This window comes from Cherax quadricarinatus, chromosome 64, assembly GCF_038502225.1.
Source record: "Cherax quadricarinatus isolate ZL_2023a chromosome 64, ASM3850222v1, whole genome shotgun sequence".
In the NCBI taxonomy this organism is placed as follows: domain Eukaryota; kingdom Metazoa; phylum Arthropoda; class Malacostraca; order Decapoda; family Parastacidae; genus Cherax; species Cherax quadricarinatus.
The window spans coordinates 7333137-7350999 of record NC_091355.1 but is presented as its reverse complement, the minus strand read 5'-3'; the positions used below and the strand labels follow the sequence as shown (position 1 = coordinate 7350999).

Genomic DNA, 17863 nt, shown 5'->3' with positions numbered 1-17863 from the left:
TCCTCCTGTGATGGTTTTTCCATTTTTATCACTTGTTCGTGATTATTGCTTATATATATATATATATATATATATATATATATATATATATATATATATTTGTGTGTGTGTGTGTGTGTGTGTGTGTGTGTGTGTGTGTGTGTGTGTGTGTGTGTGTGTGTGTGTGTGTGTGTGTGTGTGTATGAGTGTGTGTATGAGTGTGTGTGTATGAGAGAGAGAGAGAACGAAAGGTCGCAGGCAGCAGGATTCGGCCAGAAATGCCTCGTCACTTGGGAACCTTGCCAGTCTTCCTGTAGTGGGTTCGAATCCTGCTGACTGCGAACTTTCTTTGTATATACCCGCCTGTTTTTGCATGTTGCATAATGTGTATAATGTGTGTATAATGCATGCGTGTGTGGATATAATACACGCGCGTATGTGTGTGAAGAATGTGATGTTTGTTTACAAACGCAAGTGAGATCAGCCTTGCTGAGGACACAAGTGACTGCTGAATAAACACGACTGCTTCAATATTTATTAATTAATGTGTTTGTGGTTCACTGGCGAGAAGGAAGGTGGTGGTTTGCCTCCCTCCCCTCCTATCTGCACTGTGAGGCATCCCTGTGGTACTCTCAACCCTGGGTAAATTTCTCAACTCCTGGGGGATGTGGTCACTACTCTGGGTCAGGGGATCATCGCGCCCGTGGCAAGCTCTTAGACCAGACCAGACCCAAGGTGAAAAGGAAAGTTAGTATATCAAAAAACAAGGGAAAGTTTGTATAGCAAAGGCAAAGTCTAGACAGGTAAGATTAAAGAATAAACGGAGAAGCGGAAATGGAGGAAACAAAACGAGAGAGTAGCACTGGGAAATTAAATAAAAGGTGAGGAATCACACTCGGAGGAAGACAAACACTAATGAGTCCAGGGAAATGTAACAAGTCTCTACAGATAAGTGTATCACAAGCCACAGTGCGGGTAGACACTGGGCAGACGTGGAAGTTACCGCAGATGGCGCCACACACCTTAGTTGGTGTCGGCACACAGCAGATGGTGTCTTCACACTGCAGATGGTGTCTTCACACTGCAGATGGTGTCTTCACACTGCAGATGGTGTCAACACACCACAGACGTGGAACATACCTTAGAATCAGATAATGTCAGCACACGGAAATATAATGGGTAAATATTATTGAGATATGAGATAAAGCATAATTACCAACACAGATAAATACCTCAACATTTTAATAGAGTAAATAATAGCATCCTGAGGTGTGTAAGACATCATCCTGAGGTGTGTAAGACATCATCCTGAGGTGTGTAAGACATCATCCTGAGGTGTGTAAGACATCATCCTGAGGTGTGTAAGACATCATCCTGAGGTGTGTAAGACATCATCCTGAGGTGTGTAAGACATCATCCTGAGGTGTGTAAGACATCATCCTGAGGTGTGTAAGACATCATCCTGAGGTGTGTAAGACATCATCCTGAGGTGTGTAAGACATCACTGGAGCAAACACTGTGTTGTGACCTGTATTCTACATTTTTCAAGAGGCAACCCTTTATGGGGCAGACCAGTATATATATTGGCTTGCTCGAGGAGGCCAGTAAAAGGCCCGGTAAGGGGTTACCTGCTCGCTGGAGTCTACCTGGAGGGTATTCCGGGGATCAACGCCCCCACGGCCTGGTCCCTGACCAAGCCTCCTGGTGGATCAGGGCCTGATCAACCAGGCTGATGTGCACATTTTTAGGCATGAAGCTAAACAAAGACAAAATGAAACAAGTCACAGGCTCGGAAGAGATAATATAGACAAACAAGTAGGACGTAAGGAATACAGCCTGGAGAAACATTAATTACATACTACAACAGTTACTCACACTGCTTGCTTCACTCTTGCCTTCTCTCGCAGTTGGAATTTGCCACCAATAAACCCGAAGTTGCTTTCTTTTGTCCAGTGGAAGACTTCGTTGATATCTAAAAAAAAAAAAAACTGTTTCTTCTACAGAGGTGAATTTCATACTTATTTTGTGCCACCCTCCAAAGAATAATAAATTATGGCAAGTGTTTTTTTTTTTTTTTTTTTTTTTTTTTTTTTTTTTTTTTTTTTTTTTTTTTTTTTTTTTTTATCTTCGTCCGCTCTGAGGATAAATAAAGAAACAGTAAAAGCACCAGTACAGTACCTTTGGGTCCTGAACTTTTTACTCTACAAAAAACTAAATTATAGTTTGTTGACTGCTACTACTTGCATTCTGTTTATCAGAAAATTGAATATGCATCTTTCTACATTTCCTGGTGGTTTAGAAAGACACGTAAGCAAACACTATAACATATTTATTAGAAAACGTTTCGGTCCTGGAACCTTGATCACTTCTAACATACAGAGGTAGAAAGACATTATATGTAGGCGGAGAGTGAGGTGTGACGCACATGACCTGAGGAATATCATAAGACCATAAGAATGGAGGAACACTGTAGAAGGCCTACTGGCCCACGCGAGGCAGGTCCTTATCAAAAACAACCTCTGCCTATGATGAGGACGGGTAGACGATGAAATCACGTGACTCCTGTGTTGTTGGGTTGGTGCTGCTTAAGTATCATGTATGCCAATGTTTTTGAAATTTTGTAGTTTCCAGTGTTGCGTTCTATAGTGTCGGTGACGGCGATTAGTGAGGCTTCTAGGCACCGTCGGCGTCTGAGGTCTGGTTCGGTGAGAACGAGTTGTGCCTCATTCCAGTTCATCAAATGCCCCGTGGAATCTCTGTGGAGGACACAGGCGTACCTTACATCGTTTATACCACATTTCCTGGTATACGTTTTCATTTAATGTTCAGTTTTATCTAATGTTTTTTGCAAAATCCGTGTAAGCCACGTTTACTTTTGGATTTTCTTCCGAAGACTCGTTGATTTATGTTGATGTAACAGATGTGACAAGGTTGTCTTCCCTCAAGGGAGGCTCCATGGTGTTGATGAGAGGCTCTTGTAGGCTCCTTGGTGTTGATGAGCGGCTCTTGTAGGCTCCTGGGTGTTGATGAGCGGCTCTTGTAGGCTCCTTGATGTTGATGAGCGGCTCTTGTAGGCTCCTTGGTGTTGATGAGCGGCTCTTGTAGGCTCCTTGATGTTGATGAGAGGCTCTTCTAGGCTCCTTGATGTTGATGAGAGGCTCTTGTAGGCTCCTTGATGATGAGAGGCTCTTGTAGGCTCCTTGGTGTTGATGAGCGGCTCTTGTAGGCTCCTTGATGTTGATGAGCGGCTCTTGTAGGCTCCATGGTGTTGATGAGCGGCTCTTGTAGGCTCCTTGATGTTGATGAGCGGCTCTTGTAGGCTCCATGGTGTTGATGAGTGGCTCTTGTAGGCTCCTTGATGTTGATGAGCGGCTCTTGTAGGCTCCATGGTGTTGATGAGAGGCTCTTGTAGGCTCCTCGGTGTTGATGAGCGGCTCTTGTAGGCTCCATGGTGTTGATGAGAGGCTCTTGTAGGCTCCATGGTTTTGATGAGAGGCTCTTGTAGGCTCCTTGATGTTGATGAGCGGCTCTTGTAGGCTCCTTGATGTTGATGAGCGGCTCTTGTAGGCTCCTTGATGTTGATGAGCGGCTCTTGTAGGCTCCTTGATGTTGATGAGCGGCCATTGTAGGCTCCTTGGTGTTGATGAGAGGCTCTTGTAGGCTCCTTGATGTTGATGAGCGGCACTTGTAGGCTCCATGGTGTTGATGAGCGGCACTTGTAGGCTCCTTGATGTTGATGAGCGGCTCTTGTAGGCTCCTTGATGTTGATGAGCGGCTCTTGTAGGCTCCTTGATGTTGATGAGAGGCTCTTGTTGTAAGGAATTAAACCTGTGCTTCAGTTTCTCGAATCGGGTCTGAATGTCTTCCATTTCCGTAGACGCTGTATGCCTCTATGGGTTTAGCGCTCCACCATGACTCTTGTAATAAGACAAACCTGACACCTACCTGATGGAATGTGTGGGTCATCCTTCATGAAGCTACTTTATCATTGTTCAGTTAGTGTTACTGTTGTTATCATTGTTCAGTTACTGTTGCTGTTATCATTGTTCAGTTACTGTTACTGTTATCATTGTTCAGTTAGTGTTACTGTTATCATTGTTCAGTTACTGTTGCTGTTATCATTGTTCAGTTACTGTTACTGTTATCATTGTTCAGTTACTGTTACTGTTATCATTGTTCAGTTAGTGTTACTGTTATCATTGTTCAGTTACTGTTACTGTTATCATTGTTCAGTTAGTGTTACTGTTATCATTGTTCAGTTAGTGTTACTGTTATCATTGTTCAGTTACTGTTGCTGTTATCATTGTTCAGTTACTGTTACTGTTATCATTGTTCAGTTAGTGTTACTGTTATCATTGTTCAGTTACTGTTGCTGTTATCATTGTTCAGTTACTGTTACTGTTATCATTGTTCAGTTACTGTTACTGTTATCATTGTTCAGTTAGTGTTACTGTTATCATTGTTCAGTTACTGTTACTGTTATCATTGTTCAGTTAGTGTTACTGTTATCATTGTTCAGTTACTGTTGCTGTTATCATTGTTCAGTTACTGTTACTGTTATCATTGTTCAGTTAGTGTTACTGTTATCATTGTTCAGTTAGTGTTACTGTTATCATTGTTCAGTTAGTGTTACTGTTATCATTGTTCAGTTAGTGTTACTGTTATCATTGTTCAGTTAGTGTTACTGTTATCATTGTTCAGTTACTGTTACTGTTATCATTGTTCAGTTAGTGTTACTGTTGTTATCATTGTTCAGTTACTGTTACTGTTATCATTGTTCAGTTACTGTTACTGTTATCATTGTTCAGTTAGTGTTACTGTTATCATTGTTCAGTTACTGTTGCTGTTATCATTGTTCAGTTACTGTTACTGTTATCATTGTTCAGTTACTGTTGCTGTTATTGTTCAGTTACTGTTACTGTTATCATTGTTCAGTTAGTGTTACTGTTATCATTGTTCAGTTACTGTTGCTGTTATCATTGTTCAGTTACTGTTACTGTTATCATTGTTCAGTTAGTGTTACTGTTATCATTGTTCATTTAGTGTTACTGTTATCATTGTTCAGTTACTGTTACTGTTATCATTGTTCAGTTACTGTTACTGTTATCATTGTTCAGTTAGTGTTACTGTTATCATTGTTCAGTTAGTGTTACTGTTATCATTGTTCAGTTACTGTTACTGTTATCATTGTTCAGTTAGTGTTACTGTTATCATTGTTCAGTTAGTGTTACTGTTATCATTGTTCAGTTACTGTTGCTGTTATCATTGTTCAGTTACTGTTACTGTTATCATTGTTCAGTTACTGTTATCATTGTTCAGTTAGTGTTACTGTTGTTATCATTGTTCAGTTACTTTTACTGTTATCATTGTTCAGTTACTGTTACTGTTATCATTGTTCAGTTACTGTTACTGTTATCATTGTTCAGTTACTGTTATCATTGTTCAGTTACTGTTATCATTGTTCAGTTAGTGTTACTGTTGTTATCATTGTTCACTTAGTGTTACTGTTGTTGTTATCATTGTTCAGTTACTGTTACTGTTATCATTGTTCAGTTACTGTTACTGTTATCATTGTTCAGTTAGTGTTACTGTTGTTATCATTGTTCACTTAGTGTTACTGTTGTTATCATTGTTCAGTTAGTGTTACTGTTATCATTGTTCAGTTAGTGTTACTGTTATCATTGTTCAGTTAGTGTTACGTTGTTATCATTGTTCAGTTAGTGTTACAGTTATCATTGTTCAGTTAGTGTTACTGTTATCATTGTTCAGTTAGTGTTACTGTTATCATTGTTCAGTTAGTGTTACTGTTGTTATCATTGTTCAGTTAGTGTTACGTTGTTATCATTGTTCAGTTAGTGTTACTGTTGTTATCATTGTTCAGTTAGTGTTACTGTTATCATTGTTCAGTTAGTGTTACTGTTGTTATCATTGTTCAGTTAGTGTTACTGTTGTTATCATTGTTCAGTTAGTGTTACGTTGTTATCATTGTTCAGTTAGTGTTACTGTTGTTATCATTGTTCAGTTAGTGTTACTGTTGTTATCATTGTTCAGTTAGTGTTACTGTTGTTATCATTGTTCAGTTAGTGTTACTGTTGTTATCATTGTTCAGTTAGTGTTACTGTTATCATTGTTCAGTTAGTGTTACTGTTATCATTGTTCAGTTAGTGTTACTGTTGTTATCATTGTTCAGTTAGTGTTACAGTTATCATTGTTCAGTTAGTATTACTGTTATCATTGTTCAGTTAGTGTTACTGTTATCATTGTTCAGTTAGTGTTACTGTTATCATTGTTCAGTTAGTGTTACTGTTGTTATCATTGTTCAGTTAGTGTTACGTTGTTATCATTGTTCAGTTAGTGTTACTGTTATTGTTCAGTTAGTGTTACTGTTATCATTGTTCAGTTAGTGTTACTGTTATCCTTGTTCAGTTAGTGTTACTGTTATCATTGTTCAGTTAGTGTTACTGTTATCATTGTTCAGTTAGTGTTACTATTATCATTGTTCAGTTAGCGTTACTGTTGTTATCATTGTTCAGTTAGTGTTACTGTTGTTGTTATCATTGTTCAGTTAGTGTTACTGTTGTTATCATTGTTCAGTTAGTGTTACTGTTGTTGTTATCATTGTTCAGTTAGTGTTACGTTGTTATCATTGTTCAGTTAGTGTTACTGTTGTTATCATTGTTCAGTTAGTGTTACTGTTGTGTTACTGTTATCATTGTTCAGTTAGTGTTACTGTTATCATTGTTCAGTTAGTGTTACTGTTGTTATAATTGTTCAGTTAGTGTTACTGTTGTTATCATTGTTCAGTTAATGTTACTGTTGTTATCATTGTTCAGTTAGTGTTACTGTTGTTATCATTGTTCAGTTAATGTTACTGTTATCATTGTTCAGTTAGTGTTACTGTTGTTATCATTGTTCAGTTAGTGTTACTGTTGTTATCATTGTTCAGTTAGTGTTACTGTTGTTATCATTGTTCAGTTAATGTTACTGTTGTTATCATTGTTCAGTTAGTGTTACTGTTGTGTTACTGTTATCATTGTTCAGTTAGCGTTACTGTTGTTATCATTGTTCAGTTAGTGTTACTGTTGTGTTACTGTTATCATTGTTCACTTGTACTAAGAAGAGATGCATCTTCAACTTCCACTGATTCACATTTTGTAAACAACTTGTTACATGACTCACAAAATCGTAATAACAGGATTACAAACAAACCACGGAACGGGTGGGCCTTGAACTCATGGCGAATGAGTCGTAAAGCTCCTGGCCAGTGCTTAAGCCACTGGGCCAGCTGGCTACAATAAGATTCATCCTACTAGGTATATTTATACACCACAGGAAGGTTAACATGGGCCACCACTGTGGGGTCCATGCTAACTTCCATATGGGCGTGGCACTGGTGTAGTGTGGGCGTGGCACTGGTGTAGTGTGGGCGTGGCACTGGTGTAGTGATGGCGCGGCACTGGTGTAGTGTGGGCGTGACACTGGTGTAGTGTGGGCGTGGCACTGGTGTAGTGATGACGTGGCACTGGTGTAGTGTGGGCGTGACACTGGTGTGTGGGCATGGCACTGGTGTGGTGTGGACGTGGCACGGGTGTAATGTGGACATGGAACGGGTGTAGTGTGGGCGTGGTACTGGTGTGTGGGCGTGGTACTGGTGTAGTGTGGGCGTGGCACGGGTGTAGTGTGGTCGTGGCACTGGTGTAGTGGGGGCGTGGCACGGGTGTAGTGTGGGCGTGGCACTGGTGTAGTGTGGGCGTGGCACTGGTGTAGTGGGCGTGGCACGGGTGTAGTGGGGTCGTGGCGCTGGTGTAGTGTGGGCGTGGCACTGATGTGTGGACGTGACACTAGTGTGTGGGCGTGGCACTGGTGTAGTGTAGGCGTGGCACGGGTGTAGTGTAGTCGTGGCACTGGTATAGTGTGGGCGTGGCACGGGTGTAGTGTGGTCGTGGCACTGGTGTAGTGTGGGCGTGGCACGGGTGTAGTGTGGTCGTGGCACTGGTGTAGTGTGGGCGTGGCACGGGTGTAGTGTGGCCGTGGCACTGGTGTAGTGTGGGCGTGGCACGGGTGTAGTGTGGTCGTGGCACTGGTGTAGTGTGGGCGTGGCACGGGTGTAGTGTGGTCGTGGCACTGGTGTAGTGTGGGCGTGGCACGGGTGTAGTGTGGTCGTGGCACTGGTGTAGTGTGGGCGTGGCACGGGTTTATTGTGGGCGTGGCACTGGTGGTAGGTTCAACATGACTTTGGCATTAAAGGAGAAAAAGGTATCTACTTCATGTGGCATCCAGGGAAGCTGACCCATACTGCCACACACACACACAAGGAACCAAAAGCTGGAGCTCAACCCCTTCAAATATGGTAAAACACACACACACACACACGCATAGATACAAGAAAACTCATGGAGCAGGTAGAGATTAGACCTAGTATCAGCCAGCTCGATGAGGCGGGGTCAGGAGCTGTGAATCGACCCCTGCAACCAGAAATAGGTGAGCGCACACACACACACACACACACACACACACACACACAGCGTGGACGAGAGAGAATGCAGTATTGATTTTCTGTGCAGATGCCTCAACCCCTCGCGCCATTTCCGCACGTTCAGGCGTCCTTCAGTTGTTGACGCTGAATGTTAAAGACACGCTACCACAGGTGTTGTCTGAAGGTGCAGGGCACTGTACCACAGGTGTTGTCTGAAGGTGCAGGGCACTGTACCACAGGTGTTGTCTAAAGGTACAGGGCACTGTACCACAGGTGTTGTCTAAAGGTGCAGGGCACTGTACCACAGGTGTTGTCTGAAGGTGCAGGGCACTGTACCACAGGTGTTGTCTTAAGGTACAGGGCACTGTACCACAGGTGTTGTCTGAAGGTACAGGGCACTGTACCACAGGTGTTGTCTGAAGGTACAGGGCACTGTACCACAGGTGTTGTCTGAAGGTACAGGGCACTGTACCACAGGTGTTATCTGAAGGTACAGGGCACTGTACCATAGTTGTTATCTGAAGGTACAGGGCACTGTACCACAGGTGTTATCTGAAGGTACAGGGCACAGTACCACAGGTGTTGTCTGAAGGTACAGGGCACTGTACCACAGGTGTTATCTGAAGGTACAGGGCACAGTACCACAGGTGTTATCTGAAGGTACAGGGCACAGTACCACAGGTGTTGTCTGAAGGTACAGGGCACAGTACCACAGGTGTTGTCTGAAGGTACAGGGCACTGTACCACAGGTGTTATCTGAAGGTACAGGGCACAGTACCACAGGTGTTATCTGAAGGTACAGGGCACAGTACCACAGGTGTTATCTGAAGGTACAGGGCACTGTACCACAGGTGTTGTCTGATGGTGCAAGGCACTCTGCCACAAGTGTCTAAAGGTGCAGGGCACAGTACCACAGGTGTTGTCTGATGGTGCAAGGCACTCTGCCACAAGTGTCTAAAGGTGCAGGGCACAGTACCACAGGTGTTGTCTGATGGTGCAAGGCACTCTGCCACAAGTGCCTAAAGGTGCAGGGCACAGTACCACAGGTGTTGTCTGAAGGTGCAGGGCACTGTACCACAGGTGTTGTCTGAAGGTACAGGGCACTGTACCACAGGTGTTGTCTGAAGGTGCAGGGCACTGTACCACAGGTGTTGTCTGAAGGTGCATGGCACTGTACCACAGGTGTTGTCTGAAGGTGCAGGGCACTGTACCACAGGTGTTGTCTGAAGGTGCAGGGCACTGTACCACAGGTGTTGTCTGAAGGTGCAGGGCACTGTACCACAGGTGTTGTCTGAAGGTGCAGGGCACTGTACCACAGGTGTTGTCTGAAGGTGCAGGGCACTGTACCACAGGTGTTGTCTGAAGGTACAGGGCACTGTACCACAGGTGTTGTCTGAAGGTGCAGGGCACTGTACCACAGGTGTTGTCTGAAGGTGCAGGGCACTGTACCACAGGTGTTGTCTGAAGGTGCATGGCACTGTACCACAGGTGTTGTCTGAAGGTGCAGGGCACTGTACCACAGGTGTTGTCTGAAGGTGCAGGGCACTGTACCACAGGTGTTGTCTGAAGGTGCAGGGCACTGTACCACAGGTGTTGTCTGAAGGTGCAGGGCACTGTACCACAGGTGTTGTCTGAAGGTGCAGGGCACTGTACCACAGGTGTTGTCTGAAGGTGCAGGGCACTGTACCACAGGTGTTGTCTTAAGGTACAGGGCACTGTACCACAGGTGTTGTCTGAAGGTGCAGGGCACTGTACCACAGGTGTTGTCTGAAGGTGCAGGGCACTGTACCACAGGTGTTGTCTGAAGGTGCAGGGCACTGTACCACAGGTGTTGTCTGAAGGTGCAGGGCACTGTACCACAGGTGTTGTCTGAAGGTGCAGGGCACTGTACCACAGGTGTTGTCTGAAGGTGCAGGGCACTGTACCACAGGTGTTGTCTGAAGGTGCAGGGCACTGTACCACAGGTGTTGTCTGAAGGTGCAGGGCACTGTACCACAGGTGTTGTCTTAAGGTACAGGGCACTGTACCACAGGTGTTGTCTGAAGGTGCAGGGCACTGTACCACAGGTGTTGTCTGAAGGTGCAGGGCACTGTACCACAGGTGTTGTCTGAAGGTGCAGGGCACTGTACCACAGGTGTTGTCTGAAGGTGCAGGGCACTGTACCACAGGTGTTGTCTGAAGGTGCAGGGCACTGTACCACAGGTGTTGTCTGAAGGTGCAGGGCACTGTACCACAGGTGTTGTCTGAAGGTGCAGGGCACTGTACCACAGGTGTTGTCTGAAGGTGCAGGGCACTGTACCACAGGTGTTGTCTGAAGGTACAGGGCACTGTACCACAGGTGTTGTCTGAAGGTGCAGGGCACTGTACCACAGGTGTTGTCTGAAGGTGCAGGGCACTGTACCACAGGTGTTGTCTGAAGGTGCAGGGCACTGTACCACAGGTGTTGTCTAGTACTGCTGACAACACAAGGTAACTGCAGAATTTTAATCAACTTGATTATCTTCATTACTCTCTCTCTCTCTCTCTCTCTCTCTCTCTCTCTCTCTCTCTCTCTCTCTCTCTCTCTCTCTCTCTCTCTCTCTCTCTCTCTCTCTCTCTCTCTCTCTTTTACTGTCCTTCAGGCTGTTGTTTACTAAATGTTTTTTTATTTCCCTTCATTAAGATTTTTTTTGTTCAAGCCGCTAGCATCAACAGCCTGATTGACCAAGCGTTCGTTGAGGCAGTCTGGCCTCAGAGACCTCCGTCAAGTGCCAGATCAACCAGGCTATGTTGGATATGTGGGCCAGCAGGGAGCTAGCAGCAACAGCCTGGTTTGCCAGGCAAGCACCACACAAGCCTGGCCCTGGGTCAGGAGTAGAAAAACCCTTGAAACCATTCAAAGGTATATCAAAAGTATTTCAAAGATATATCAGAACTACTAAGGGAGTAAAATACTCGAGATGGTCACAGGTATGTCAGAGATACGGGTGAGGTGCTCTTGATCCAATAAATTGTTCCTGTTCTTCCCTTCCATGATTCGAACATGATTACCCCCTATTTCTCCAGGACGCTGTATGACCTCTAGGGGTTTAGTGCTTCCACTTAATAATAAAAATAATAATCGGTAGCGTTTTTGAGAGTATTTATATCTGCAGATTGGAAGCAGGGAGATTGGAGGTTAGAGAGGAGAGGATCGGTGGTTAGAGAGGAGAAGGAGGGGATTGGATGTTAGAGAAATAAGAACATAAGAAAGAAGAAACTGCAGAAGGCCTACTGGCCCATGCGAGGCAGGTCCAAGTCTCCTACCGGCTTAAAACAACTCCCTAACCTAGAAAGGTCAGGTCGCATTTACTTAAGGAAGGAGCACGGCATCTGCCATAGTAGCACAAGCTAGTCAGGTCCAACTCACACCCACACACACCCACTCATGTATGTATCTAACCTATTTTTAAAGCCACACAACCTCTTAGCTTCTATGACGGTACTCGGGAGTTTGGTCCACTCATCCACAACTCTATTACCAAATCAGTGCTTTCCTATATCCTTCCTGAATCTGAATTTTTCCAACTTAAAGCCACTGCCGAGAGTCCTGTCCATGTTAGATATTTTTAGCACGCTATTTCCATTCCCTTTATTAATTCCTGTTTTCCGATTATACACCTCAATCATATCCCCCCTAATTCTACGCCTTTCTAGAGAGTGCAGATTCAGGGACCTCAGTCTCTCCTCATAGGGAAGATTTCTGATACATGGGATCAACATTGTCATCCTCCTTTGTACGTTTTCCAGTGCATTTATATCCATTCTGTAATACGGTGACCAAAACTGTGCAGCATAATCTAAATGAGGTCTAACCAAGGATATGTAGAGTTGAAGAACAACCTGAGGACTCCTATTATTTATACTTCTTGATATGAAGCCAAGGATTCTATTAGCTTTATTGAGAACACTTATGCACTGTTGTCTTGGTTTCAGATTACTGCTAACCAGTACTCATAAATCCTTTTCTCAACCCGTAATATTAAGATGTACATTATTTAGCTTATATGTGGCATGGTTATTTTCCTGTCCAACATTTAGAACTTTGCATTTGTCTGTATTAAACTGCATCTGCCACTTCTCCGACCACTGCATCAGTCTATTCAAATCATCCGGGAGTGCTCTAATGTCCTCATTAGAATGAATTGGACGCCTATTTTGGTGTTATCAGCAAATTTGCTTGTGTCGCTATTTATTCCCTCATCTATGTCGTTTATATAGACTGTGAACAACAAAGGGCCCAATACTGACCCCTGAGGAACACCGCTTGTGACGTGCCCCCCTTCTGATTTCTCCCCATTTATACAAACTCTCTGCTGTCTATTTGTCAACCGTGCATCTACCCAGGAAAAAATTTCTCCTATTCTGTGTGCCTTAAGTTTCCTCAATAACCTCTGATGTGGAACTCTATGGAAAGCCTTACTGAAGTCCATAAACACAATATCATATTCACTACCATGTTCTACCTCCTCAAATACCTTAGTGAAAAAAGTTACTAAATTCGTAAGACAGGAACATCCTTTTGTAAAACCGTGCTGAGATTCATTAATCAATTTATGCCTTTCAAGATGGCTACGAATTGCCTCGGCAATTATTGATTGCATAAATTTTCCCTCTATGGAGGTAAGGCTTATTGGTCTATAGACCGAAGCTGTTGGAGGTTGAAGGAGTTGGGGGAGAAGAGGAGATTGAAGTTTGCAGGAGATTTAAGTTAGGGAAGGGAGGAGATTGGAGGCTGTGAAGGTGAAGAGGTTGGGGAGGAATATTGGGGAGGGGGGAAGGAAAGAGGTTAAAGAAGATGGAAGAAGGAATAAAGTTGGTAAAGTTTTAATTAGGAAAACAACTTTTACAGTCTTGGGTCATGGGTGTTCATGACTTTGGCAACAATTCCTGGGAAATCCATCTCTCTCTCTCTCTCTCTCTCTCTCTCTCTCTCATTTTTAACCAATACTTTTAATATTCCGTCAATGTCACCTTTAATAGTGACGTGAGACTGTTTTCTATACTCGCTGAGGTCATTGTAAATATTGCAGTCTCCTCAGCCTTTGTAAAATGCTGCAGTCTGCTGCTCTTGTTGGTGTGTCTCCCCTGTTGATTCTGTTGTCACTAACCTTTCCCTGGAATTTCTGTTGATAAGTTGTACGCTCTCTGTTGTCGAGTTTTAGTACTGTAGCTGTTTTGTAGTTTGACCTTCCTTGAAATACCTGCAATCTTGTTTGACCTTTCCGGAAGCACCTGTGTTCTTGTTTGATCTTTCCGGAAGCACCTGTGGTCTTATGTGACTTTTCCTGGACTAGAAACCTCTAGTAACCATTCCTGAAGCATTTGTGGTCTGATTTGACCTTTTCTGAAGCACTTGTAATCACGTTAAACCACAGGTCCTGAAGGATCTCTGGTTTAGTTGCACTTGTGTCCTTTTACCTAACATATTGTCGGTAATTCTACTAACATTACTGTATTAATGTTGTTGTGATGGTATTGATGTTGTGGTAAGGCTGTGATATTATTGATGTGATGGTATTGATGTTGTGGTGATAGCATCGATGCTGTGGTGATGGTATTGATGTTGTTGTGGTGGTATTGATGTTGTGGTGAGGTTGTAATATAATTGATGCTGTGGTGATGGTATTGATGCTGTGGTGATGGTATTGTTGTTGTTGTGATGGTATTGATGTAATGGTGATGGTATTGATGTTGTGATGGTATTGATGTTGTGGTGATAGCATTGATGCTGTGGTGATGGTATTGATGCTGTGATGATGGTATTGATGTTGTAGTGATGGTATGGATGTTGTGGGTTTGTGATGGTATTGATGATGTTATGATGTTATTGATGTCGTGATGTGGTGATGGTGGAAATAAATGGTATAAATACCGACACAGTGGAAATATAAACACATATGCAGTTTAATGTGATCCTTTATTGACAACGTTTCGCCCACACAGTGGGCTTTTTCAAGTCACAAACAGATCTACCTGGAGTGGAAGGTACGTGACTATAAATACTCACGTACCTTCCACCCCAGGTAGATCTGTTTGTGACTTGAAAAAGCCCACTATGTGGGCGAAACGTTGTCAATAAAGGATCATATTAAACTGCATATGTGTTTATATTTCCAATGTGGTGATGGTATTGATATTGTGATGATGTGATGGTATTGATGTTGTAGTGAGGTTGTGATGTTATTGATGTTGTGGTGATGGTATTGATGTTGTTGTGGTGATGGTATTGATGATGTCGTGGTATTAATGTCGTCTCTCTTATCTCTACAGGTTCGTCATATTCGCCGTGATGGTGTCCAGCCAGTAAAATCTCGTAAGACTGCTCTCAGCCGCCCTAACAACCTTCATCACAGCGCCGGCCATACCCTTCCACCAGCACCTGCAGCCCACGCCACCCATATCACTGCCCATACCCTCCCGCCCACCACCACCCATCTCTCACCCGCCACCCCCCACCCAATAGTCACCACCAGCTCCTCGCCACCCACCACCCACTCCCCGCCACCCACCACAACCGCCCAATTGGACAGCGAGGGTGGAAGGTCCCCCTCACGCCCACAGGAGGCTGAAGATAATCAGGACACCCATCAGGACCAGCAGCAAGAACAGCTGCTGCAGCGGTTAAAAGAACATCCAGAGGAACAGCTTCGCCAAGTCAGAGTGCAGCACCACCCTGTGAAACAGCAGCATCAACAGCTTTACTCTAAAGACCCAGCAGAGGAGAAACAAGTACAATTAAACCAAGTGAGAAATCAACAACAAGTAAACAAAGAAGCAGAAGAGGAAAAACACGGTGAAGAACAGATAAAGAACCATCAGCCGCAAGAAGAAAATAAGAGAAAGGAAGAACCACCAAAGGAGGAGAGAGAACAAGTTAGATATCATCAGCTAAAGCAAGGTAGAGAAGAATCAAAGGAACCAAAGCAAGGTAAAGAAGAATCAAAGGAACCAAAGCAAGGAAGAGAAGACTCGAAGGAACTAAAACAAGGAAGAGAAGAATCAAAGGAACTAAATCAAAGAGAAGAAGAAGAGAAACAAGTAAAGCAAGGAAGAGAAGAATCAAAGGAACTAAAGCAAGGAAGAGAAGAATTAAAGGAACCAAAGGAAGGAAGAGAAGAATTAAAGGAACCAAAGCAAGGAAGAGAAGAATTAAAGGAACCAAAGCAAGGAAGAGAAGAATTAAAGGAACCAAAGCAAGGAAGAGAAGAATTAAAGGAACAGCAGCTAAAACAGGAAACAGAAGAGGCAGAGGTACAACGAAAGCAAAACAGAGAAGAATCAAAGGAACAACAAGTAAATCAAGAAAGACAAGTGCCAACGGAGCAACAGCTAAAACAAGAGAGTGAACAGTGTAAGAAAGAGCAAGAAAGAGAACAGCCAAAAGAGCAAGAGAGAAAACAGTCAAAAGAGCAAGAAATAGAATATTCAAAGGAACAGCAAGAAAGAGAACAGTTAAAAGATCAGGAGAGAGAACAGTCAAAAGAACAAGAAAGAGAACAGTTAAAAGAACGGCAAGAAATAGAACGAAAACAATCAGATCAAGACGAAAAACAAAGCAAGGAACAACCATTAAGGGAAGTAAGAATCCAGATTGAACTTAAACAAGAGAGAGAACTGTTAGAAGATCAACAACAACAACAACAACAACATCAACAACAACAACAACAACAACAAATAAAAAGGCAGCACTTTCGACAAATTAAAGAGACCCGAGAACAGCAAGGAAAGGAACAGCAACAAAAAGAACAGCCAATAAAATTACGACAAACAGAACAGCAGCAACAAACAAAGCTACAATTACAGCAAAAAGAACAGCAACAACAACTAAAGCAATTGCAGCAAAAACAAAACCATCAACAGCATTTACAGAAACAGCACCTACAAGCAACACAGAAACAGCAGCAACAAATAGAAAAGCAAGAACAGCAACAGAAAGAGGAGCAACAGCAACTAGTAAGAAAAGAACAGCAACAGAAAGAGGAGCAACAGCAACTAGTAAGAAAACAAGAACAGCTACAGAAAGAAGAACAACAGCAACAAGCGAAGAGGCAGCAAAAGGAGGAACAACAGCAAAAAGTCCCGAAGCAAGAACAGCAACAAAAAGAGGAACAGCAGCAACAAATACAGCAAAACATAGATGAACAGCTAATAAAGAAGCAGCAACAGCAAGAACAAATAAAAAAGGCACAGCCTCAACCCAAAGAGGAGCAACAACAGCAACAACAAATAAACAAACAGCTGCAAATAAAGAAACACAAACAGTTGCCGCAGTCTTTAGAAAACAGTTCAAAACAAGAATTGAAACAGGAAGTCAAACAGGAGCCAAGACAGGAACCTAAACAGGAGCCAAGACAGGAAGCTAAACAGGAACCCAGACAGGAAGCTAAACAGGAGCCAAGACAGGAAGTCAAACGGGAGCCAAAACAGGAAGTTAAACGGGAGCCAAGACAGGAAATCAAACAGGAACTAATACAGGAAGTCAAACCAAAACTAAAAGAAGAAGGCAAAAAGGAACTAAGACTGGAAAGAAAACAGGAGGGAAAACAGGAACCAAGGCAGGAAGTCAGGCAGCAACCTGAAGAACAAGTCAAACAGGAACCAAGGCAGGACGATAAACAGGAGCAGCAGAAACAGAAGGAAGAGAGCAGAGAGGCCGAGGAAAGAGCACAACAAACAAAAGAACGAATAAAACAGCATGTAGAAGCAGACACCAAGCAAGGTACCTCCCAGGTCTTAAAAGAACGGCAGACACAGGAGCCGCCGGTCTTGAATGAACGGCGCACTCGAGACGAGGATAAAAAACCGCCGCTGAAGACTCAAGAACCGACCCATTTGACGAAGAAGAACCCAGAGTCGGATTATAGAGCCCAGCTCCCTCGGAAGTTCAAGGTCCAGCTCTCTAGACAGCTCAAGGTCCAGCTGTCCAGGCAGATCCAAGACCAGTTGCCGCAGAGAGTTAAAGACCAGCTGCCGCAGCAAATAAAAGAGCAAATATCGAGGCAGGCGAAGGAGCATTTGTCGAGGCAGGCTAAGGAGAACTTAGTCAAGCAGGACAAGGAGCCTAGTATCACTTGTGGGGAGCAACATCTGCAGGAGAAGCCCTCGGAGACGAGGAAGGAAGGCTCGCCCACTAGCAGGCGCAGACGAGCACCCGGCAAACAGCAGCAGACAGCCAGGAAGAGGACAGCACCACCCGACAGGAAGAGGCGATCACCGCAGGACCTACAGCACTCGGAAGACAGCGGTTCAGGTAAGTGACACACTATGTAACACATCTCTCATAAAGGCAGTGACGGGAAACCTGTACCGTGAAGTGTATGTCTTTTCGTGTTTATATAACACCAGTCATATTATTGGTATACAGTACCGACAAGTTGATAAATGATG

General features: G+C 43.6%; 1 protein-coding gene across 5 annotated transcripts in view; it reads left to right on the top strand.

Moving 5' to 3' along the window:
* The window catches only part of Kdm3 (Lysine demethylase 3), a 1464865-nt gene that overhangs the window by 883753 nt on the left and 563249 nt on the right, over positions 1–17863 (top strand). For all 5 annotated transcript variants that reach the window (XM_070098742.1, XM_070098744.1, XM_070098743.1 and 2 more), the window contains one exon: positions 14747–17726. In XM_070098742.1, coding sequence (XP_069954843.1) covers positions 14747–17726 — 2980 coding nt within the window. The remainder of the gene's footprint in view (positions 1–14746; positions 17727–17863) is intronic.